This window comes from Hipposideros armiger, unplaced genomic scaffold, assembly GCF_001890085.2.
Source record: "Hipposideros armiger isolate ML-2016 unplaced genomic scaffold, ASM189008v1 scaffold_94, whole genome shotgun sequence".
Lineage (NCBI taxonomy): Eukaryota > Metazoa > Chordata > Mammalia > Chiroptera > Hipposideridae > Hipposideros > Hipposideros armiger.
In genome coordinates, this window is record NW_017731444.1 from 103,354 (window position 1) to 128,006 (window position 24,653).

Sequence of the window (24,653 nt, forward strand, 5' to 3'; positions counted from 1 at the left end):
CAGTGAGCAGCCATCGGCGACTGATCTGCCTCACCCGGGAAGAGCGCAATGATGGTGCCAGCTTGGGCCAGTGAAGCAACATCCTCAACAACTAGACTGAAGAACAAAAAGACAGCAACTTGTCTGTTCCCCTTACCCCAATTCCCCAGCACTGTTTCTATCCTCCCAATTCCCCAATAAAAAATTAAAAAAAAAAAAATTAAAACTGTTCATCAAGGAACACTAGCAAGAAAATGAAAACAATCCACAGAATGGGAGAAGATATTTACAAATCATATATCTGATAAGGGATTAATACACTAGAAAGAATTCTGAGATATTTTTAGTTTAGAAGAAAAGACCCGGGCTGGCCGAGTGGCTCAGTTGGTTAAGAGCGCGAGCTCTGAGCAACAGGGTTGCCGGTTCAATTCCCACGTGGGCCAGTGAGCTGCCGCTGAGCTGCCAACAGGTGGCAGGATGGCTCAGCTGATGAGAGCACATGCTCCTAACAACAATGGTTGCTGGTTCGACTCCCATATGGGATGGTGGGCTACGCCCACCCACAACTAAGATTGAACATGTCACCTTGAGCTGAACAGCCATGAGCTGCCAACGGGCGGCCAGATGGCGACTAGACTTGGAGCTGAGCTAGCTGTGCCCTCCACAGCTAAGACTAAAGGACAACAACTTGGCTGTTCCCCTCCCCCAATTCCCCAACACTGTTACCCTTCCCCAATTCCCCAATAAAATCTTTAAAAAAAAAAAAAAAAAAAGAGGGCCGGCCGAGTGGCATGTTGGTTAAGAACTGGCTTGGGACGCCAGAGGGCCCCGGTTCGGATCCCACATACGAGGGCCAGTGACACTGCCCTCTACAGCTAAGATGCTGAACAACAGCTCAACCTGGAGCTGGGCTGCTGTGGTGATGGTGTAGGCTGCAGCCCCTGCTGCAGTGGGTTGCCATGGGCTACCGTGTGTAGCCAGCAGCCAGCATGAGCAGCCCTCATGCCACCGTGAGCGGCCATCCAGAAGCCGGCAACTGATCTGCCTCCTGGGAAGAGTGCAATGATGGTGCCAACTTGGGCCAGTGAAGCAACGTCCTCCACAACTAGACTGAAGAACAGAAGGACAGCAACTTGACTGTTCCCCTTCCCCCAATTCCCCAATAAAAATTATTTTAAAAAAAGACCCTCTTACTTCCTATATCTCATATATTGGGAAGCACATCTATAATTCAACCCCAATAAACTACATGATGTGAAAATAATGGCACTGAAATTATTATGTGTGTGACAGTAGTTGTGAGGGCTGGTATCATACAAATGGCTTTTCTCATTGACGCTCTCTCTTTTTCTCTTTAGGATTCCACCAGTATTGTTGCTGCCCTTCTGATAGACTTCAGAAGCTCATTACTTCCTCATCTCCCAGTTCATATCCATGGATCGAGCAACTTTCTGATGATTGCCCTTTTTCCCAAATCAAAGATACACCAAGCATTTTACTCAGAGGTAACATCAATCATTAGTCAGCGAAACTACTTATTTTATTTTTATTTTTTTAGCAGTTTAGATACTAAGGCAGCTTCTCAGCATTAATAGTGAGGTAATGAAAGGGAGAGTTATAAGAGATGGCTGCATCTAATCCCTTTGGGTCCTGGAATGGTGGTGTTGCCATTCAAAGGTGAGAACCTAAAGGAACTGAACAAAAGGCTTTTTTTTCATCTTCTAAGAAAAATCTTCTTTGTCCCTTTAAATCCTAATTAGACTCATTTTTCTTCCAGCTACTTTGTTGAATAGTTGGGCCCTACCTACTGGATCAGAGCTCTCTACCCCACCCCAGGCTCTCCCTCCCGGTGTTCACAGGCCCTGCCTTTCTGAATGGTCCCACCTGGCAGGCTGTATATTATCGGCACTCAGCACAGATTGCATGAGTGAGGGAGCTGACTGAGAATTATACAACCCACTTAGAGACCAAGCAGCAGCCAAAGCCAAACAGATGGCCAGCCTCATGATGAGTGGAAATGCTTGGAAAGGTGTGATTGCCGCAGCTTGTGAGGGGACAGTGTCCTTTCCTCAGGACAGATTCCTGGAACATGGAGGAGACAAGAGCTGGCCTTGGCTGCAGATGGCGTCTCAAGCCAGTCAGTGTCTCCCTCTTACTGCTTGCTGGTCCTTCCTACTCCTTGTGCTTGTCCTTCAACCAGGAGCATGGAGGCAGCCCTTTAGATTCTCTTCAGCCATCCCTCTGCCTGCAGACAGGAGTTGCTCAAACCCCTCCTTCTGCCTGGCCCTTTCACCGGGGCAGAACATGGCCCTTCTGCCGGAACAGTGTTACCTGACACTTTCCTCCGTGCTTCCTGCCCTCTAAAGGAGCAGAATCCCTGGGAGAGGAACCCAGAAAGAAATTTTAGTTTTGAAAAATACAGAACAAAATTGCTGCAGGCCTCTGTTTTTGAAACAAACTTGTTTGTTATGATGGTTTGTCTCTGTACCCACCGTCTAGATTTTCAACAACCATCAAATCCCCATGTGGGTTCCATATCCTGTTGTTGGTTTTAAAGTGTTCTTTGCTCAAATTCTGTTTTGTTTAGGTCTTCTCCCTCTGGCAACAGCAGGCTAACTCAGGGCTGTCTTTCAAAGTGATCCAGGAAGATGGATTATCTGTGGAACAAAAGAGATTGTAAGTGGCTGCCTTCAGTGTTTACACTTGCTCCCCTAAGCTGTGCGTGTCTGCTCTCTCTGCAGGATGACTGCGTTATGTAACACAGGGGTTTTGGCTTCCAAAAGGGCCGACACAGTCATTTCAGTGCTGCCAGCTTGCAGGTAGCAAGTGCCCTTAGGAAACAGAAGTCAAGGAAGATGAAATCCACCAAGAATCAGAAACACAGTGTTACGAAGGGTTTCAGGCCAGCCTTCCTGTGTGGGCACATTAGGTGCCATGCACTGACGCCACATTTTGTTTAAGTCCGTGAGAGGCTTGTTTTGGAAGTGTTCACTCTGCGATGGGATGCTGGCTTGAAAGCATCAGAACAAGTTATGTAAAGTATGTGTGCTAGAAGGAGATGGAATTCTAATCTGTGAGCTTTTGATATTCCAGACACTCCAGCGCACAGAAGCTCCTCAATGTCCTGAGCCATTCTGCCGGGGAGAAACGGAGTCCTCTAAAGCTACTCGCAGCCAAACTCCCAGATCTGGACTGGTGAGCTCTGGTTTTCTGTTTATAGATGTTTAATGTTCTGGCTTTTGAAATATGAGAAACCTCAGTGTTGGTCCTTTCTAAGCTCCTTTCTCTTTGTAGCTTCTTAAGGATCATTGTAAAAGGTTATTGTGACACACCACCATATACAATGTTATTCTGGAGAGAGACGCTCTCTAATTCAGCAATTATATAAGGAGTTTCTTATGGTAAAGGGCACATTCAGGCAAGGCTGGTGATGGTAACATAATAGCACTGTCTTTGTTTTTCTAGGTTTCTCCAGCATTTTGCTGTCAGCAGCGTTAGTCGGGAGCCTGTGATGAGGACCCATCTCCCTGTCCTGCTGCAGCAAGCTGACATCAACCCTCCTCAACAAGTAGAAAATGACAAGGTACAGCAGCTCACCAACTGTGCTGGGAGTTCATGGGAAGAGAATTCTGATAGCCTGCCCTTGGGTCTCCTCTGTCAGTCAACAAAAAAGAGCTCAGGCCAAGTCCCTTTTATAAGACTCTCCACCTCCTTGGACACTGATGTAATGATACACATGAAACCTGCTCTCCACAAAGACTGTGGACAGGTGTCCAAATTAACCCCAGCCAAGCCCCATGGCAGTGATGCAACCCTGGCACCTTGTCGGGCCTTCCCTTGCTTCTCCAGGCTTTTCAGACTCTTGCTCAGTGCTGTCATGCCATCAGCTCTTCCTGGTTGTGACAAGGACTTAGCTGGCAGTGGTGACGTGTTGAGCTTAACAAAGGGATGGCCCTTGTTAGTTGGGCCTTGCTGTCATCACCAGGGTAAGGTGATACTTTATAAACATTGTCTTCCCAAGAGTGGATTTTAATCTGCTCCTGCCTCACACTCCCTTCCTCTTAACCCCTCCCACCATTTCTTTGGAACCATGTCTTTATGTACTCAAGGGGGCATTTATTTCTGTGCAAACCTAGAAGGCAGCTGCAAAAGAAAATAGAAGCACTAAGCAATCAGAAGCCTCATTTTCCCCTTAGGCAGGAGTTTAAAAATGAAAATGCCTGGCTGTTCCATTTTCTTTAAAAGGTGCTGTAGGACTGGCCTTAAACTAAGAAGGTATCTGGCTGTAAACATGTGTGCTGTAAACAGAGGCCTGGGCACTGAGGCATAGGCACCAAGACGGGGAAATTTGGATGGGAGGAGGATAAACAAGTCAGATACGTGGAGTACTGCCCACAGGGACAGAAAGGGATACGGAGTAGGAGGCTGGTCAGAGGAGAGGTAGGAGAGTTTGTGGTTCCCACAAAAGGAGAGGGATCCACAGCCATCTCTCTGTGGATGTGACCAACTCAAATGATGGAGGCCAGCAGGCTGAGCTTTAGTCTAAGTTATCTGTGACCAGGCCTGTCCCAGTGAGTCTTGTGTGTTGTGATAAAACACACACTTAAAGAGGCCCTTGCCATGCTGTCATTTATATCTATATTCTTCAGCAATTGCATGGTTCCTTTCTTCCCTGCTGGATCCCTTCTTTGTCAGTGGATTTCTTTAAGATGCTTTGCAATATCTGCCTGCAGAGGGCCCTGTTTCCATGTGGTTGTGTACCAAGGTTAGGACAGTCAGCCTGACTCCTCTTCTCCCCATGAAGACTCAGAAATGCTTCCTACCCCAGTTTGTTTCCTTAGCTCAGTCTATGTGGCTTGGAGGGTATGGCAACCAGACAGAAACACCTCCAGTGCCACTTGTCTCCTTCTCTGAGATTGCCACGTCACCTGAGCCCATGGCATTTTTGTCCCAGACCTACTTCCTGCCCAGTATTTTCCATTGTATTTTAACTGATCTAGTCACAACCTGCTCCATGAAAATTATAATAGCAATACAAAATTTAAAATGTGTCTGCTATGTACCAGGCCATGTTCTAAGCACTTTACATATATTAGCTCAGTTAATCATCACACCTACCCCACAAGGTAGGTTCTTTTGTTAGTTCAAGGTCCCATAGCTAGTGAGTTCAAACGGATAGCCCGCCTCATGGTGGGTGGAAATGCTTGGAAAGGTGTGATTGCCGCAGCTCGTGAGGGGACAGTGTCCCTCCCTCAGGGCGGATTCCTGGAACACGGAGGAGACAAGAGCTGGCCTTGGCTGCAGATGGCGTCTCAAGCCAGTCAGTGTCTCCCTCTTACTGCTTGCTGGTCCTTCCTACTCCTTGTGCTTGTCCTTCAACCAGGAGCATGGAGGCAGCCCTTTAGATTCTCTTCAGCCATCCCTCTGCCTGCAGACAGGAGTTGCTTGAACCTGACTCTAGAAGTCCGTTCTCTTAACCTTTCACACAGCACTGCCTCCCAGTTGAATCACAAACCCACATGGCTTTTCTTTCATGTAGGTCATTATCAGCATTGTAACTGGCCTCCCGGGCTGTCATGCTAGCGAGCTCTGTGCTTTTCTGGTCACTCTGCATAAGGAATATGGCAGGTTAGTATGGCTGCTGCCTTTGCTTTGGGGAAAGGGATTCTATGCCTGGGCCTGCCTAGGCACTGGGAAACCTTTGACGTGTCCTGATATAGTTGGTATCAACACAGTAGTCAGCATCCATTCATTCATTTGACACATCTGTACTGAGCCCTTCGTGTGTGCCAGGCACTGTTCTAAGTGTGGAGGACAAATGAACAAAATACACTAGGAAATCTGTGCTCTCATGGAGCTTACATGCTAGTGTGGGAAGACAATTAACCAGATAAGGAAAATAGTATATTAAGGAAAAGTGCTGTGGAGAAATAAAGCAGAGAAGGCTATAGGGAGTGCAGGGAATCGTCATAGGGTGGGGGTCAGGGGAGAGCAGGGATCCCAGCTTTAAATTGGTTGCTCAGGGAAGGTCTCACTGAGAAGGTGACATTTGAGCAAAGACCTCAGGAAATGAGGAAGTGAACCCTTAGCTCTCTGGGAAGAGCACTGTAACAGCAGGACCAGCACAGGCAAAGGCCTGGGAGTGTGCCTGGTCAGCAGGGCAATTCAGTACCAGGGTGGTTAGAGCTTGGGAGCTGGTGAGTGATGATGTGATCCTTCCCTGACCACAGGGGGACCGTGTGAGTTCAGGTGCAGCTGGGACATGTGGGATTAGGTGGAATCATTCATTCATCCACCCCTTCTACCTGCCTGGCAGGTTAATAAACAACTCTCCTGACTGAGCAGGGCATTTAATATCTAGTCAGTCATCCTCAAAGTAAGGCATCTTCCAGGAGGCCATAGAGGAATTTGAGAAGACTGCAATCGCCTAGAGCAGCGGTTCTCAACCTTCCTAATGCCGCGACCCCTTAATACAGTTCCTCATGTTGTGGTGACCCCGAACCATAAAATCATTTTCGTTGCTACTCTAGAACTGTAATTTTGCTACTGTTATGAGTCGTAATGTAAGTATCTTTTTGTTTTCCGATGGTCTTAGGCAACCCCTGCGAAAGGGTTGTTCGACCCCCAAAGGGGTCGCGACCCACAGGTTGAGAACCGCTGGTCTAGAGGTTTGGGAGTTTTGGAGAGATGCTAGGGAAATATTGGACCTCCTTTATATTGGGTTGTCAGAAAAGTCATGATGCATTTTCTCTATTTTTCATTGCAAAAATGCATCATGATGAGCAGCCGCTGAGCTGCCAACAGGTAGCAGGATGGCTCAGCTAAAAAAAAAAAATGCATCATCACTTTTTCGACAACCTAATAAGCACTAAATACAGTAGTTAACCAGTTTCTCCCTCATTTCCATTGCTTTTGCTCTATAAGCAGTCTGAATTCTTCACCCTGCCCATTTCTTATTTTGAGCAAGAGTTTTACTGAGCACCAGACTAAAGCCATTGTATCAGATGGTCCTTCAGGAAGTGACTGCCTGGTCATGAGTCTTTCTAAACTCTGAAGTCTATTGGTCGAGTCTGTTGACCTTTTTCCCTGTTTCAAGACATTTCCAGTCAAAAGCTCCAAGGGTTGTGGTTTCAAAATATGGGACTCCCCACCCAGACCGTGCCCTCTGCCTGTTTCTGTGGTGCCAAGATTGCCCTCCCCTGTACGGATTCACTGGGCAGAATGTGGGAGTACTGGTCACATTTGCATCCACTAGCTGAGCTTATGGGGACAGGCTATCAGGTGGCCCCCACGCTGAGATTACACTTGCCATTTCCAGGTGGATGGTGTACCGCCAAATCATGGATAGCTCCAAATGTTTTCATGCTGCCCATTTCCAGAAGTACCTTTCCAGTGCCCTGGAGGCCCAACGCAACTGCTCTGCCCGCCAGTCAGCCTACATCCGCAAGAAGGCCAGACTGCTGGTGGTATTACAAGGGTGAGCACTGGAAATCTTCTAGGGAACAATGGGGTAGGGTGGTGACCTTGCCATTACTGTGATTTCATATGTGGCCAACCTGGGGCACAGAACAAATGCCACACGTTCATCAGCAGTATCTGCGCTGCACAGAGAGGCTTTAAGAGCAAGGACTCTTGTTGCCACCCGGTGGCCTAGAGTGGCTGGTGTAGCTTGCACACAAGTTTTAAGTTTGGCTTAAATATCATAATATCCCCCAAAAGATGGAGAATTAAGGAGGAAGTTTTCTGGGCAATATTCTTTGATAATTCTTACAATAGTGGTCCCTAAACCTCTTCCTTCACTTTTTAGGCAAGGGAGCTTTATCTGTTTCAGCCCGCTCTCCTGTGGAGTTGCAGAGACAGCCCTACATTCTGCAATCTGAAGCCCCATCATCCCTGGGATGGTTGGTTTTAGGAGGGTTTCCTGGGACCCTCAGTGAGAATAGTCCATTTGAGCAAGAAGCTCCCTGGGAGGACAGGTCTGACAGTGTGTACCACTGTTCGGGAGGCCCTGGCCGCAAGGAGCTTCCCTTGACCTGTTGTAAGGCCTTCCAGGGAGGAGGAGTCCTGTGCAGCCCTATCACCCCCACTTCTCCCACCCCCTCCCCCGGCCCAGAGGAGAATGTGCTGGGTCAGGAAAACGCGGGCTATGCTCTTCACTGGTGTCATTATGATTGGTAATAAATACTTGGCAGTTCCCACAAAGTGCTTTTGTGCTATGCTATGTTTTTTGTGCTCATAATAATTAGTATTTGCAATTTGCTAATTGTTTCCAGTAAAGAACAGGCCCAGATCCAAAGCCCTATTTGTTCTCCTGGAGGAAACAAACAAAAAAAAAAACTGGAGGAAAGCTGGGCCAGTGATCCTGAAGCAGGAGATGGGCAGGACCGGGCACCCCACTGGGCCTCTTCTTCAAGCCTTGTTTTCACCCCTGCCCTGGGCTTCCCTTCATTCAGTCCCTTTTTTCCTGCTTTTGGGCTGAGGTTGTGGAAGCCACAGAGCAAGAGTCTGGACCTGAAGCCACTTGTTTTATTCTGGTTGTCTCATCGCTCCTAATGGTCAAAAGAGTGGATTGACCCCTGTCAGAGTTGAGAGTCATTGGGGATGTGGACCTGGAGTCAAATTTAGCAGCTTAACATTGTGAAGCTGAGGTTATTGCCATCTTCCATTACTTCAGAGAATATCTCTGACTGCCTGTCTCTGACTGTACAAGTCTGCAAAAGTGTCAGCTGTCCTGGCCACTCTGGACTGCAGCGACAGCCCACTCTCGTACTCTCAGACCCAGCCTTTGCCCAATCATAGCTCCAGGATGCTAGGGACCTCAGATTTACTGCAGGCCTCAAGCTAGGGTATCAGCTAAGTGTTGTGGCTCTCACTAAGACGCCGTCCTACAGGCTGGGCCCGTTCTCGTGAGACTCAGCAGGGAACCTGTGACAGCCTCCTTTTTACATGTCCCATCTGCTTGGGGCTGGACCTTCGAGCCCAGTATTGAGATTGCTGGTGAAGGGAGACCCCAGAAGCTTCTCAGTTGACAATTTATTATTTTAATGTTACTTTTATCTTCATTTATAGGATTCTTTGGGAGAAACCTGTGGTTAAGGCAGAGTTTTATTTTGCTCCTAGAGTAGGCTGGAGCCATTTGACTGACTGCAGCAGTGGGTTAAGTCATTGAAGGGCAGTGGTATTGAGCTTTAACATCAAATGGAACTACTTGTCATTGTTTTAAAAATTAACGTATTTTTGAAATGATAAAAATGTTTAAATATAGGACCGAATAGTGGTTGTCAGGAGTTAGGGATGGGAGTGGGGGACAGGAGGGAGGTGGGTGTGGTTATAAAAGGCAATACGAAGAATCTTTGTAGTGATAGAACTGTTCAGTGTCTTGATGGTGGCGAATATAGGAATCTGCACAGGTGACAAAATCATATAGAACTTAATACATATAATACACAAATAAGTCAAACTGGGGAAATCAGAATTTTTTAAAACTAATGTTACGGCATTTAAGGAGCTATAGTTGTGTACACTTTGGAATGTTATAAAATTATTCTTTAAATTATCTACATTTAAAACAAAGAATCTCTCTCAAAACAAAAATTGAATTAATGTAAAACGTGTGCCCAAATTGTAGGCTTAAATTGCAAACATAAAACAGAGTCCAAAGGACACTTGAATTGAATATCTTATTTCAGAGTAAAGAAAGTTCAAGTCCTGCTGGGCTTTTGTTTTGTTTTTGTTTTTAATAAAGAGAGTACTGACAAGAAAGAGGCAAACATGAAGAACCAGTTTTTTGCCTTCATCTTGCATTTGAGCAGTTTAGCCACAGTAGCTGGGTGCAAGCTCTGGCAGCTGTAGTGTCCTGCTTCTGTGATGAGAGCTACCTCCTTCTGTTTGGAGGCCACACCCAGGATAATTACTATAGAGCAGGGGCTGGGGAGGGAGGGTCCAGCAGGACCCCCTTAATAAGTAGAGTGGGTGACACCAAGGGCCTCCTGTCTTGCGACAGTGGCTCTGGGCTGCAGTGCCCAGATGCATCACATAGATGCACTGGCCTCATCAGGGAGTCTGCTGCCTGTTTTCAGTCTAACCTTCTTTCATTCAAATAAATGAAGATGAATGGAATGCTCTGAAAACCTGGGAATTCCCCAGCCACCCTCTCTAAGGGTAAACCTATTGTATTAAAATGACCAAAATCTGTAGGATTGGCTTGTAAACCTTTCAGTTCTTTGCAACCCCAAGAAATGAGAGTCTCTACAGGTTTATACCAAACATGCAAAATAAAAAGCTCCCAAACACTTTTTTTTATTTTATTTATTTATTTATTTTTTAGCTGAGCCATCCTGCCACCTGTTGGCAGCTCAGCTCGGGCCGGGAATCAAACTGGTGACCCTATTTCTCAGAGCTCGCACTCTTGAGTGTGCTCTTAACCAGCTGAGCCACTCGGCCAGCCCCAGACATGTTTTTTTAGAATCAGGGAAAGCTAATGCAGAAGATCAAGGCTGGGGTTCTTAACCATGAGAGTTAAATCCATTAAACAACCACGAAGAGATTTGGGGCATGGTGCAAGCATCAGCCTGTGTGTGCATAAGAGCCTGACAGTGTGGGCAGCACGGGGGTTCTCCTGGCATCCAGGTCCACCCAGAAACCGAGGACCTGTGGAAAGAATCCCACGTGGTCATACACACAGACACCAGGCAGGAGGAAAAGCCTTCAAGAGAAGCCAGCGAGCAGTAGGCTCATTTTAAAGGCTCTCTGGCCGCCAGGCCTTCATAGGAGACCTCTAGAACCTCGGACACCCAGTTCTTTTTTTTTTTTTTTTTTTAAGATTTTTATTGGGGAATTGGGGGAAGGGGAACAGAAAAGTTGCTGTCGTTTTGTTCTTCAGTCTAGTTGTGGAGGACGTTGCTTCACTGGCCCAAGTTGGCACCATCATTGCGCTCTTCCTGGGTGAGGCAGATCAGTCACCGGCTTCTGGATGGCCACTCACGGCAGCTGCTGGCTGCTCACGCTGGCTGCTGTCTACATACAGTAGCCCATGGCAACCCACTGCCACAGGGGCTGCAGCCTACGTCATCGCCGGCGACTCACGTCAGCCCAGCTCCAGGTTGAGCTGTTGTTCAGCATCTTAGCTGTGGAGGGCAGTGTCACTGGCCCTCATATGTGGGATCCGAACCAGGGCCCTCTGGCGTCCCAAGCCAGTTCTTAACAATCGCGCCACTCGGCCGGCCCGACACCCAGTTCTTTACTGAAGCACTTCTGGTTTGTGGGACAGAGACAGACCTTGGGGGAGGGGTGCTAAAATTGTAATCAAGGATAAAGCCAAGTGCATATTTCACAGATGAGCTGTGTGTGTAGCAACTCGGGAAATGGCTCAGGCAGGCTGTACGTATCCTCCCAGCCACCAACACGGGCCTCCCAAGTTCCCAGGCTAGGACCCAGGCCCATATGATCAGCAAGGCTGCCTATCAGCTTTGCCTTCCCACCATAGGAACTGACCTTTTGGTGATAGGCTGGGTCAATTGGGAAAATGTTCTCCACAGAGTGAAAGGGCAGGTCCCCTGTTGGAGTGGCCATGAGTCTCCCTGGGGTTGAATGTCCCGTTCATTTATCTACCCTGCTTTGGGCACCGTAGATTACACCACTCAACAACCACTTTACATTTTAATTGGAAAGACAGACTGTAAATATATAGATGAGAAAATACAGAGTATGTAGCTGATGTTCAGTGCTTTGGAGAAGTGGGATAGGGACAGGTTGTGCCAAAGGGGGGGTTGCTGTATCACATAGGCCGTATGAAGTCAGAGGACACCTCCCTCATAAGGGAGTGAGGGAGCAACCCTTGCAGACATATGAGGAAAAGAGCATCACAGGAGAGGGGACAGAGAGTGCACAGTGGAAGTATGCTTGGCATGTTCAGGGAATAGCCAGGAGGCCAAAGTGGCTGGATTCAGGTAGAGGAAGGAATAGCAGGAGATGAAACTCCTAGGGTGGGGATCAGATCATAGGGGGCTATTGGTTCATTGTGATGGCTTTGGCTTTCACTGACTGAGTGGGATGAAAGCCACTCACCCAGTGGCTTAGCACGATGGGATTAGCACAATTCCTCTGGCTCCTGTGTTGAAAACAGGTTGGGAAGAGGCAATGACAGAAGCAGACAGGCCAGTGAGGGTACCAGAGGGGTGACCTAGGCAAGAGATGTAGCAGTTTGGACCCAATAGTAGCATGAGAGTGTGAGCAGTGATCTCATTCTAGTTATATTTTGAAGATTGAGAAAAAAATGGAGTTAGTGATGACTCCAAACAAATCTTTTGGCCTAACAGCTGAAGGAGTCTCTTCTGTTGAAAGGACAAGGCCTTGGGAGATGCAGGTGTGGGGAGTTGGATCATGAACATAGTAAGTTCTAAGTGGAAATATCTGGAGTTTGGAGGGAGTTCCAGGCAGGAAATATGAATGCAAGCAGTATTTGACATGTCTACTGACCTGGAGAGGTAGGTACCTGATGATCCCCCTTTCTCTCTTGCCCACATGTTCTGTGAGGCGGAAGTAAAGGAAACAATTATTTTTAAAAGAGTAGACCAGGGCCTGCCAAGTGGTGCATTGGTTAATAGTTCGCTTGGGACTCCAGCTCGGAGCAACAGGACCCCAGTTTGGATCCCACATGAGGTCCAATGACGCGGCCCTCTACAGCTAAGATGGTGAACAATAAGTCAACCTGGAGCTGGGCTGCCCTGAGTCGACAGCTACAGCGTAGGCTGCATCCCCTGCTGCAGTGGGGCTGCAGTGGGCTGCCGTGAGCTGCCATGAGCTACCGTGAATGGCTGGCAGCCCCAAGAGCTGCCAAGAGCCACCATGAGCAGCCGTCCAGCCGCCAGCGACCGACCTTCCTTACCCGTGAAGAATGCATTGATCACAATACCAACATGGGCCAATGAAACGACATCCTCCACAACTAGACTGAAGAACAAAAGGACAGCAACTTGTCTGTTCCCCTCCCCCAATTCCCCAATAAAAATCTTTAAAAAAAACAAAAAGAAAAAGACCAGTGCAGGAGCTCCTAACTTCATTAGAAAACAGGCCTACAGACATGGAGTCCCACCTTCAGACCGCCAGAGTCACCTGTACATGCTTCCCTTTACCCCCAGATCGGGGAGAGAGGGGGTATTCTTCCACTCACTCTTGCAGTTATGAGGACTAATGGAACTTGGGAATGCAGAAACACTATGGACTCTAGGGGTTCTAAATCATGAAATAGTGTGACCCCCAAGGACTCCCAGGCTCCTCCTTTGATCTTCCCTACCCCTGCTCACTCAGCCGCTCAGTGGTCCCCTCTCCCCGCCCACCCCCTGCCTCTCTGCAGCCCAATCAGTGAACTAATCTTTCCCTTTTCTTCCCCAGTTACACAGATGTTATTGATGTTGTCCAGGCCCTGCAAACCCATCCAGATTCAAATGTCAAGTCCTCCTTCACCATTGGGGCCATCACAGTGTGCGTGGAGCCCCTGAGCTGCTACATGGAGCACAGGTACATCCTTAGGACCACATTCAGCCCATAGGACATGGTGTGTTTAAGGTACAGAAAGCGATTTTCTCCCACCCACTAGGAGACACGTCTTTATGTTTGTTTTTCTTTTGGAATGTGTCAGCCTACCTTACATGTAATAAATGCTCTGTTGTTACTTGATTCATGCCAGGTTCTCAGAAGACCCCTTTGGACTGGGCAGCTCTCATCACTTCTCTTTGTGTACTGAAAAGTTGTTTATCTGAGGCAGTGGAACTTGAAACACCTTCTTCCAGAAAGAAATGTCCATGGCAGCCTTTTCTTTTAGTCTTTACTGCAGGGGAAGGGCCTGTGTTCCAAGCCTCTTTGGAGTATCTTACAGATACTTTTTCATATGGTCAAGTTGTCGTACTGCCGTCTTATCTCACTTCATGACATTCATTCTCACTACTAACAGAAAAAAAATTTTTTTTTTACTTTGGAATTAACATAACAACAACAAAGAAAAGGGGGTATAATTCATCCATAATCTCATGTAACTCAGTGTAACTATTATAATTTTTGTAAATTCCTTTCCAGTCTTTTTATGTGCATGCGTTTTATAGTTGCGGTATACTATAATTTTATATCCTTTTTCTTAGGTTCACATATAAACATATTATGTAAGTTAACATATATATGTTCCTGTATCACAGTGGTAATTACATTTTGATTAATTACATAATCATTATGTGTGTGGATGGACATACCTAATGGTCTTAACCATTTCTTCACTGTTAGTCACATAGGTTGTCTCAAACTTTTCACTATTATAAGTAATGCTGTGGGAACATCTTTATCCATATAAATTTCTCAAATTTCAAATAATTTCCTTAGAATAGATTCCTCAAGGAAATATTTAAGTGTATGATCAGTTTTATTGCTCTTTATTCATATTAACAAATTGCTTTTTGAGTGCGTTTTACAGTTACACACTGCCCCAGTGGTATCTGAAAGTAGCTATTTCTCAGTGGGGAGAGTTTCAAGCATTACATTGTCTCTTCAGAAAACTGTTTAACTTCCTCTCCCTTTAGCGTAGGTCTGTAGTCATGTGGTCTTTCTGGCTAGTCCACATTATTATTATCTCCTGGTAAATGATTGACCTATCCTTAAACCTTCATCTGAAAAAGCTTCCTTCCTGTTTGAATCCCAAGTTGATATTTTTATTCTTGTTGTTTTTTTGGTTTTTGTTTGTTCATTTTTAGCTGAGCCATCCTGCCAGACCTGTTGGCAGCTCAGCAGCAACTCAGCTCGGGCCGGGAATCGAACCACTGTTGCTCAGAGCTCAAACTCTTGAGCGAGCTCTTAACCAACTGAGCCACTCGGCTGGCTCAAGTTGATATTTTTAGATTTCTCATAGAAATTATTAGGTTGTTGGAAAAGTCACGACATATTTTTCTGTTTTTCATGCAAAAATGTGTCATGACTTTTCTGACAACCCAATACATTAGAGGTTACGTCCGTAATCACCTTGACTGATCCCAAGAAATGTCTTCATCATTCTCTCTTGTCTTTAGCTGTGACCTGGGTTCTGCTCTCCCATAGAAAAGCCAAGGTGGTCTGTTTTCCTTCTGTATTAGGTTAGGTTACTGTAGTGAATGCTGAGCATCATCCTTGATAATACTTTGGCCTGCCATATTAACTCTTACATGCCACTCTTTCTACATGCCATTCACATCTCTTCTTTTCCTCAAGTTTTTATTTAAAGATGAATTAAAGCAGAAGGAAGTCTATTGGGACTAGATACTACCATAGATACCACCATTAAAAAAAGTAGGAAAATATAATAGTAAGCAAACAACAAATGGAGGTTACACTTCAGAAGAATTAGCCCAGACAAGTACTCTTCTGCACTGTCAAAAATATTTAAAAATTAAGATTAGCTAACAGAGTGGGGTGGGAAGAGCTCAAGGAATTGATATAAAAGGCCTGGGGAAATGGGCAGGTGAAATCTTTTTGGGGTGAAGGAAATGTTCTAAAATTGAATTGTGATGATGGTGTCACACTCTAAATTTACTTTAAAAATCATTGAATTGTACACTTGAATGAATTTTATGATATGCAAGTTATACCTCAATAAAACTGTTAAATAAAAAAGATCAGAGGAAAAAAAGGAGTTTAGTGAACAAAAGCAGATGGAAAATGAACTGTTAAAGGCCTGGAAAGAAAATAAAGATAATAATAAAATCATTATGGAAATGAAAATCTCAGTCAAAGCCAGGAGCAACTCTCAAACCCAGTAGGCCTGCCACTTCGCTCACTAGAACACGGGGTCTGCTTACCATAAATTCCTTTACTCACCTTGCTCACTGCCAGTGGGAGTCTTGTGGTACAGCTGGTTGGTAGAACTTAGGTCTGTATCAGACTGCAAGAAAGGCTGGAAAAGCCCTTTTCTGCCATTGACAAGAGGCGTGGTGGGCTTCCTAAGTCCAAGCCTAGGAGGGGTATTTAGAAGGGACTGGGCAGTCTGAAATATGACAGATGTGTTCTGCAGTGTTCAAAACAACGCTTTATAATATCAAAGAACTGGAAATAATCCAAATGCTAATTAGAGACTGGTTAAATTTTGCGATATCCATCTAATGGAATACTATGCAGGCATTTTAAAAATCAAATCAGTTTTTATGTATTATGCTAACATGGAAAAAGGTCCACAGTGATTTGTGAAGTGAGAAAAGCAAATTGCCGGGCCGACCGAGTGGCACGTTGGTTAAGAGCTGGCTTGGGACGGCAGAGGGCCCCGGTTCGGATCCCACATACGAGGGCCAGTGACACTGCCCTCTACAGCTAAGATGCTGAACAACAGCTCAACCTGGAGCTGGGCTGCCATGAGTCGCCGGTGACGGCGTAGGCTGCAGCCCCTGCTGCAGTGGGTTGCCATGGGCTACCGTGTGTAGCCAGGAGCCAGCATGAGCGGCCAGCAGCCACTGTGAGTGGCCGTCAGGAGCCGGTGACTGATCTGCCTCGCCCGGGAAGAGCACAATGATGGTGCCAACTTGGGCCAGTGAGGCAACGTCCTTCACAACTAGACTGAAGAACAGAAGGACAGCAACTTGTCTGTTCCCCTTACCCCAATTCCCCAGCGTTGTTCCCATCTGCCAATTCCCCAATTAAAAAAAAAAATCTTTTAAAATAAAAAAAGATTTTATTGAGGAATTGGGGGAGGAGAGCAGTGTAGGGGAATTGGGGAAGGGGACCAGCCAAGTTATTCTTCAGTCTTCATTGTGGAGGGCGCCAGTCGCCATCTGGCTGCCTGTTGGCAGCTTGTGGCCTCTAAGCTCAAGGTGCTGTTCAATCTTAGTTGCGGGTGGGCGTAGCCACCATCCCATGCAGGAGTCAAACCTGGCAGCTTTGTTGTTAAGAGCGCACATTCTATCCACTGAGCCATCCAGGTGGCAACTCAGCTCAAGGTGCCAAGTTCAGTCTTAGTTGAGGGCGGGCATAGCTCACCATTGAACAGGCAGTCTTGTTACACCAGGTGAGCCATCCTGCCACCTGTTGGCAGCTCAGCTCTGGTGTAGCATCACTGGCCCATGTGGGAATCGAACCGGCAGCCCTGTTACTCAGAGCTCGCACTCTTAAGCCAAATCTTAACCAACTGAGCCACTCGGCCAGCCCTGCCCATTTTTAAATTGGGTTGTCTTTTTTATTGAGTTTGAAGACTTCTTTATATATTCTGAATCCAAGTCTTTTATCAGGTATTTGATTTGCAGAAATTTTTCTCCCATCAGTTATCGTTTTTCTTGATGTTATCCTTTGAATCACAAGTTTTTTGTTTGTTTTTTTTTTAAAGATTTTATTGGGGAATTGGGGGAGGGGAACAGTGTTGGGGAATTGGGGAAGGGTAACAGCCCAGTTGTTGTCCTTCAGTCTTAGTTGTGGAGGGCGCAGCAAGCTCAGCTCCAAGTCCAGTCACGCTGCTCAGCTCAAGGTCCTGTGTTCAATTAGTTGCAAATGGGCGTAGCCACCATCCCATGCGGGATTCGAACTGGCAGCCTTGTTGTTAAGAGCACGCGCTCTATTCCCTGAGCCATCTGGATGGCAACTCAGCTCAAGGTGCCAACTTCAGTCTTTAGTTGCAGGCGGGCGTAGCCCACCATCTCAAACAGGCAACCGTGTTGTTAGGAGCACATGCTCTCACCAGTGGAGCCATCCTTGGCAGCTCAGCTCAGGCAAAGCTCACTGGTCCATGTGGGAATCGAACCAGTGACCCTGTTGCTCAGTGCTCACACTGTTGAGCAAGCTTTTAACCAACTGAGCCACTCAGCCAGCTCCAGAATCACACGTTTTTAATTTTAATGAAGTCCAGTTTATTTTTGGACTTCATATTTTTTCATATCTAAGAAACCATTACCTAATTCAGGATCACAAAGATTCACCCCTGCATTTTCTTCTAAGTGTTTTAATAGGTTTAGCTCTTACATTTAGGCCTGTGTTCCATTTTGAGTTCATTTTGTATGAGGTGTGAGACAAGGGTCCAACTTTATTATTTTGCAGCTGGATATCCAGTTGTCCCAGCACCATTTGTTGAAAAAACTTATTCTTCCCCCACTGAATTGTCTTAGCATTCTTGTCAAAAACCAGTTGACTATAAATACGTAGATTTATTCCTGGATTCTCAGTTTTATTCCATTGATCTATATGTCTGTCTTTACATCACACTGTTTTGATTACTTTATCTTTGCAGTAAGTTGTGAAATTGAGAAGTGAGAGTCTTTCAATTTCATTCTTGTTTTCCAAGATTGCTATGGCTATTCTAAGTCCCTTGCAATTCCATATAAATTTTAGGATCAGCTTGGCAGTTGCAAAAAAGACAGCTCACATTTTGATAGAGATTGCATTGACTTCACAGATCCATTTGGGGATTGTTGCCATATTAAAAATAGGCAGTCTTGGGCCGGCCGAGTGGCGCATTGGTTAAGAGTTGGCTTGGGACGCCAGCTCTCAGCAGCAGCGGGGCCCCGGCTCAGATCCCACACGAGGGCCATTGACTCCACCCTCTACAGCTAAGATGACAACAGCTCGACCTGGAGAGGGCTACCATAGGCTGCAGTGGGGCTGGCCAGCAGCTGGCGTGAGCTTTCATGAGCTGCTGTGAGCCACCATGACTGGCTGTCCAATGGCGGGCAAGCAACTGCCTGACCCGGGAAGAGCGCAATGATCACAATACCAACATGGGCCAGTGAAGTGACGTCCTCCACAACTAGACTGAAGAACAAAAGGACAGCAACTTGTCTGTTCCCCTTCCCAGATTCCCCAAAACTGTTCCCCTCCCCCAATTCCCTAATTTAAAAAAATCTTTAAAAAAAAAAAAAGGCAGTCTTTCAATCCAATCCATGAGCATGGATATATCTTTTCATTTATTTAGGTCTTTAATTTCTTTCAGCAATGTGTTGTGTTTTCAGTGTACAAGTCTTGTGCTTCCTTTGTTTAATTTATTCCTAAGTATTTTACTCTTTCTGATATTATTATAAATGGAATTGTTTTCTTAATTTCATTTATGAATTGTTCATTGCTAGTGTATAGACATACAATTTGATTTTTATATATTGATCTTACATCCTGCAGCCTTGCTGAACTCATTTCTTTTTTTTCTTTTTTTTTTTTTTAGCTGAGCCATCCTGTCACTTGTTGGCAGCTTGTGGGCAGCTCAGCTCCGGCCAGGCATCTAACCGCTATTGCTCAGAGGTCGCTCAAGTCACTCGGCCGGCTGAGTCACTCGGCCAGCCCTAAGAACTCATTTCTTAGTTCTATTAGTTTTGGGTTTTGTTTTTGGGGTGTTTTGGTTTTTTTATGGACTTCTTAGGATTTTCTACTTACAACAGCATGTGATGAATGAATAGTTTTACTTTTTCTTTCCCATCTAGATGCCTTTTATTTCTTTTTCTTGCTTAGTTGCCCTGACTAGAACCTCCAGTGTAATGTTGAGTCCAAGTGGCAAGGGCATTCAGCCTGTCTTGTTCCTGATCTGAAAAGGAAAGCATCTGGTCTTTAACTATTAAGCTTGATGTTAGCTATAATATTTTTACAATAAAAAAAAATATTTTTTGAGAATTAAGTTTTTAAAACTCTAATTTCAGTTTTTTGGGGGTTTTCTTTTTTTAAATGGATACCTTAGCAAAAATAAAATTTATATCACTGTCTCTAGATCATGTTTTAAAAAAAAAACACATGGTAGTAGAGCATAGTAGTGCTTGTTTTTCCTTTCTGTGACATGGATATTAGTGTGGCTTTTTTAATGTAGGAGGTGGGCTCAGTTTAGATTTAAGATGGGTTTGTGTGAGATTTGTCTGATGTCTTTTTTCTAGTAGATCTCTCATTCAGTGAGTTTCTATTGGGTGTCTGCTGTGTGCTGGGACCATTCTAATCATTTGAGGGAGCAGCAAGAACAAGTTAGCCCAGGTCTCTGCTCTTATGATGTCTACATTTTTGTAGATATGCATGTAGGAATTGGGTAGATCAGTATGATTTATTGATTGACTAAATTTTTATGTAAATCATGTACAGTAATACCTTGGTTTGCGAGCATAATTCATTCTGGAAACAAACTACTTGTATTGCGAGACATCGCTCGTTTACCACATTAAAATGTATTAGAAATGTTTGCTTGTCTTGCGGAACACTCGCAAACCAAGTTACTCGCAACCCAAGGTTTTACTGTACTTGGTTGGCATACTACAAAATGCACGATACCATAGCTGTGTAAGGCTTAGGAATGTATTATAATCACAGCTATTTTTGTTATTCAGAAGAAGAGCTGGTCAGTAACCAGTATAGCATATACATTATTTCAGTATTTTTGGTGAAGAACTTGTCTGCTATGTTCAAAGACTCCTATGTCAGGCCTATATAATATTACAGTTTAGTAGGGAGGATGATATGTAGGGAAGGAAAGAAGTGAGCCAATATTTACTTGGCACTATTTGTCTGGCACTGTGATGCTTTACTCCCCTTAATCCTGAAAACCCCTTTAAGGCAGGCATCATTATCGTGTTTTACCATGAGGGAGCTACACAGAGAAGTTAAATAATTTTCCTAATGTCACACTAATGGTATGTATACAATTAATCATGATATAGGGTAGGAAATGCCATAATAAAAGAGTAATGCAATTTTATATGAATTACAAAGAAGCAGTGATAACTCCTAGTTAGACTAGGAAAGAAAACCAACATATGAATTTGAAGGACTGGGATACCAAAGATGTCAAGATATGAGACATTACATTCCAGTTTTAGGGGACCATATGTATGCAAGTCCATGTGTTCTGAATATTTTCTTTGCAGCTGCTTAAAGGGAGCAGCTTGATGACCCTATCCCATCAAGGATTTAAAACATGAGCACCCAACCTGTGACTGGATAAGATGCCTTGAGGGGAACTTTGCTCATCCTTATCTAAGATGCTTCTGATGTGAATTACTGTGGGCTACTGTGAGAAACAGAGTGCTAAGAAGGGCCTTTAAGGGCATGTACTCTAAGTCACAGGAACTTGATGGGGCAGATACTGCCTAAGAATATATTTGTTTTGTGGTGGGCTATTTTGTGGACTGTGAGTATGGTGAAGTCGGTGAGTTCTGTTCTTAGGAGAGTCTGGTGTGGATATTCCACAGCTCTTGACCTTGGCTCAGGGTTCCTCCTTGGAATCCTTCAAAAACCATGAGGGAGTCAGACAAGAGACTAGATCCACAGCCCCAAAAGTGGTACTCATCCAGCTCACTCATGCACCAAATTTGGTTTCAAATGGTGTGTGTCTGGCTGTTTTCAGAAATCAAATAGAAGGATGAAGACTTGCCACCACCAAAGAAATTGCAGGAGAGAAATTCCCCCAGTGTTTTGAATGGCATTAATACTGCCACTTAAACCAGCAATGATTCAGAAGTTTGGCTTCTGGAAGCATCTCACTTGCAGGGAAAGAAAACACAGGAGCTCTGTGGTACCAAACAGACCTGGGTCACTGCATAAGCCCTCCCACTTCCTAACTTCATGTGAGGCCTTGGGCAAAGTGCTTAGACTGCTTAGCCATCCTAAACCCACTCTTCTCAGCTTTTAAGTACCCAGGGCACAGGGTGGATGTGAGGACAGAACAAGATTATATACGTGAACTGCTTGCACGGTGCTCAGCCCCATTGTAAGAACTTGATAAAAGGCAGCTGTTCTCATTGGTGTTCTTTCTTCCCTGAGAAAAAGCACTATGACCTTTTAGGAGATTTAAAGCACTGAGTGTGAGCTTTTCTCTGGAGCTTCCTAGACAGCTACAATTATTAACTAGCTTACACTTTGGATGAGTCACCCTCACCTGCTTCAATTGTGATTCAGTCAGTTTCCTGCTTCTCATTCACTATTAAAGCTCAGAATGGAATTAAAGGGAAACCGACATGGTAGCATCCACATGAGGGGAAGCATGGCAGCTTTGGTGCTGAAGATCCCTGCCAGAGTTAGGTAAATGGAGTTCTCACTTTCCCTTGAAATTTCCGCTTTACTGTAAGGGCAGTATCTCTATAGTCTAGAGACTGGCCATGCCCCTGGACCTACTCTTCAACATTTAACCAAGAATTGGCCACGAAGGGACTTCTGTGGGGTTCCTGGCTTAAGGAGCTTTGGTTCAAAGCTCTGAAAACTTCTTGAATAGCCATGGCTATCCTTAATGCTCAGTACTCCCTGCCGCTTGCCCCATCGAGCAAGTCATCTTGGATATCAGTGGCATTCACATTTTTGTGAATAATCAATGACAACTCTGACATTAATGGTTTTAAAATATTTCTCTCTTTTTCCCCCTAGATTTCTCTTTCCTAAATGTCTTGACCAGTGTTCACAAGGTAAGCAATATGCTTTACTTCCCGCTTGCATGCCTTTCAAATTCTGTTTAGATGCAACAGAGTTTTCTTCATGCTCCTACCTACCATTCTAAAAGCTAAAACAAACAAAATTGATCCAAGGAAAACTTTGACATCTTTTATCATATTTGATAGGCAGATTCTTCCAAAGTTTGTCTCTTAATGATGACAGATTGCCGTGGCAACACCTGTCCTGAGCTGGGCTTAAATCTGCCCCGGCCTTTCAACTAATACCAGTGAACTGAATAGGTGTACCTAGCCTCTGGGTCATCAAAATCTTGTTCCTCCTGTCTCACGAGTGCAAAGTATGGCCCAGTAGGACCTTCTCCCTTAATCCCCGCCCCCACTACATGCATTGGAATTGTTCACACCTCCTTGGTAACATTTAGAAAAATCCACCTATCCTGCAGGTTAGACTCAACCTTGCATTGTCCTGGAAGCAGCACTTTTTAATCATATTAGCTATGGTGCCTAGAGGCCCAGAATAACTTTTGAATTTCCTACAGTGGTGATAAAATGCTCATTGTTGTCAGAAAACCTGGGATCTGGGCTTCCTGAGCCATCCCAGCAAGTAGAAATCAGAAGAAAATAACTCGGTGTCCCCAGCACAGTTTTGCCTGCTGAGTGCACTGCCAGTCCACAGGGAGCAGAGACAACAGAGCATACCAAAGCTGTTGTCTTAGGAAACAGCTGAGCTGGGTGCTGCACAGGGCAGGAGGCCAGGTCACTGGAGGAGGAATGTGTATGTTGGACTCCTGCACTAGGAGTCTCAGGTCCAGCTTTTAGAGGCCCCTGTTGCTTTCTAGGCACTGTACCCCAGAAGCAGAGTGGAATGGGTCCACCCTCAGTATGCACCCCAGGTAGATTAAGGAAGTTTTATGAAGGTTAGGTCAATAGGATCTGATAACAGACTAGATGTAGGGCCTGAGTTGGAAAAGGAGGTAGCTAGGATGACTCCTAGGTTTCTACCTGGAGAGATTGGGAAGGTTTGTGGTACCTGTCCTTGAAATAGAAAATATAAGAGAAAACAAGTCCAGGAGCTAACCAAGGAAAGCTACCTGGTCCTCAGATATATGTTTGGAAGTCATGGTCAAAGCCAAGGGTATGGGGTATAGTCAGCTTCTGTCCATCATATTATTGCACCCTAGTGTGCCTTGGCTCCTTGGCATTGGCTCCCTCAGTGCCCCTCTGCTTTTTTTTGCTCATAAAGCACAGATGGTCAGGCTGCTGGCAAAGAGCCTTGGAGAAGTCCTCACTGTCCGTGAACCTGGGCCAGTACTACAAGACAAACTGCATTCTCTCTGGCACTTAATAGGCATATTTCATTAACGCTGCCTCCCAACTCAGTGTTCAAAGGCAACTTGTATGATTTTATAAAGCTAGGGATGTGCTCCGATATGGACAGATAACTTTAAGGCCATATGCTGTTTTCTGAACTCCAAGGGGCTTGTGGAGTGACTGAGCCTTGATAAATATTTCCCCCTCGCGTGTGGGCCCAGTCCCAGGGGACCTTGTGGACTGATCTGACCTGGCTCCCCATGGGCATGGGCTGTCTCGGGCAGGAGCAGATAAAAGGCAAGTATAGTTGACCCTTGAACAACATGAGTTTGAACTGTGCAGGTCCGCTTCTTTGTAGATAGTTTTCAACAAATACTGTAAATGTATTTTCTCTTATGATTTTCTTAATAATATTTTTTCTCTAGCTTACTTTGTTGTAAGAATACAGTATGTAATACATATAACATACAAAATATATGTTAATCGACTATTTGTGTTATCAGTAAGGCTTCCCATCAACAGTGGGCTATTAGTTAAGTTTTTGGGGAGTCAAAAACAGATTTTTGACTGTAATGCTCCTAACACCCACTTTGTTCAGGGGCCAACTGTATTTCTTTTATCCTTGGAGATTTGGTGGCTCACGTGGAGGTCGGAGCTGCCACCAGTAGACAAACACTTTATATCCCAAGGGAGCATATTGCCTCCCTTTGCTCCTATTCATGAATCAGGCTTCCTGATTCATTGCTTTTACAACAAAGGATTATTTTACAATAAGAAAAGGATGATATTTTAGACCCAAGATGATGCATATTACAGAAATCTAAGGATTAGGAAATAATCTCTGCTTAAACAGCAAGTTTCATTCTAATGCGAGTTTGTAAGCAGAGCAGAGATATTTTACTATCATGCCCTGCTTTTAGAAGTATCTATAGATAGTTAAAAGAAGTGAACTTTGTTTTCTCCTGGGCTGCTGGAAGCCTTTAGTCCAGACTAGGATAGTCAGACCTCAGAGATGTTTCTCCACCATTG

General features: G+C 45.0%; 1 protein-coding gene across 1 annotated transcript in view; it reads left to right on the plus strand.

The window, feature by feature from the left end:
* The window catches only part of DNAAF9 (dynein axonemal assembly factor 9), a 144,424-nt gene that overhangs the window by 88,995 nt on the left and 30,776 nt on the right, over positions 1-24,653 (plus strand). The window contains exons 22-29 of the mRNA XM_019645665.1: positions 1,338-1,484; positions 2,567-2,655; positions 3,073-3,174; positions 3,445-3,562; positions 5,519-5,607; positions 7,298-7,456; positions 13,372-13,497; positions 22,291-22,328. Coding sequence (XP_019501210.1) covers positions 1,338-1,484; positions 2,567-2,655; positions 3,073-3,174; positions 3,445-3,562; positions 5,519-5,607; positions 7,298-7,456; positions 13,372-13,497; positions 22,291-22,328 — 868 coding nt within the window. The remainder of the gene's footprint in view (positions 1-1,337; positions 1,485-2,566; positions 2,656-3,072; positions 3,175-3,444; positions 3,563-5,518; positions 5,608-7,297; positions 7,457-13,371; positions 13,498-22,290; positions 22,329-24,653) is intronic.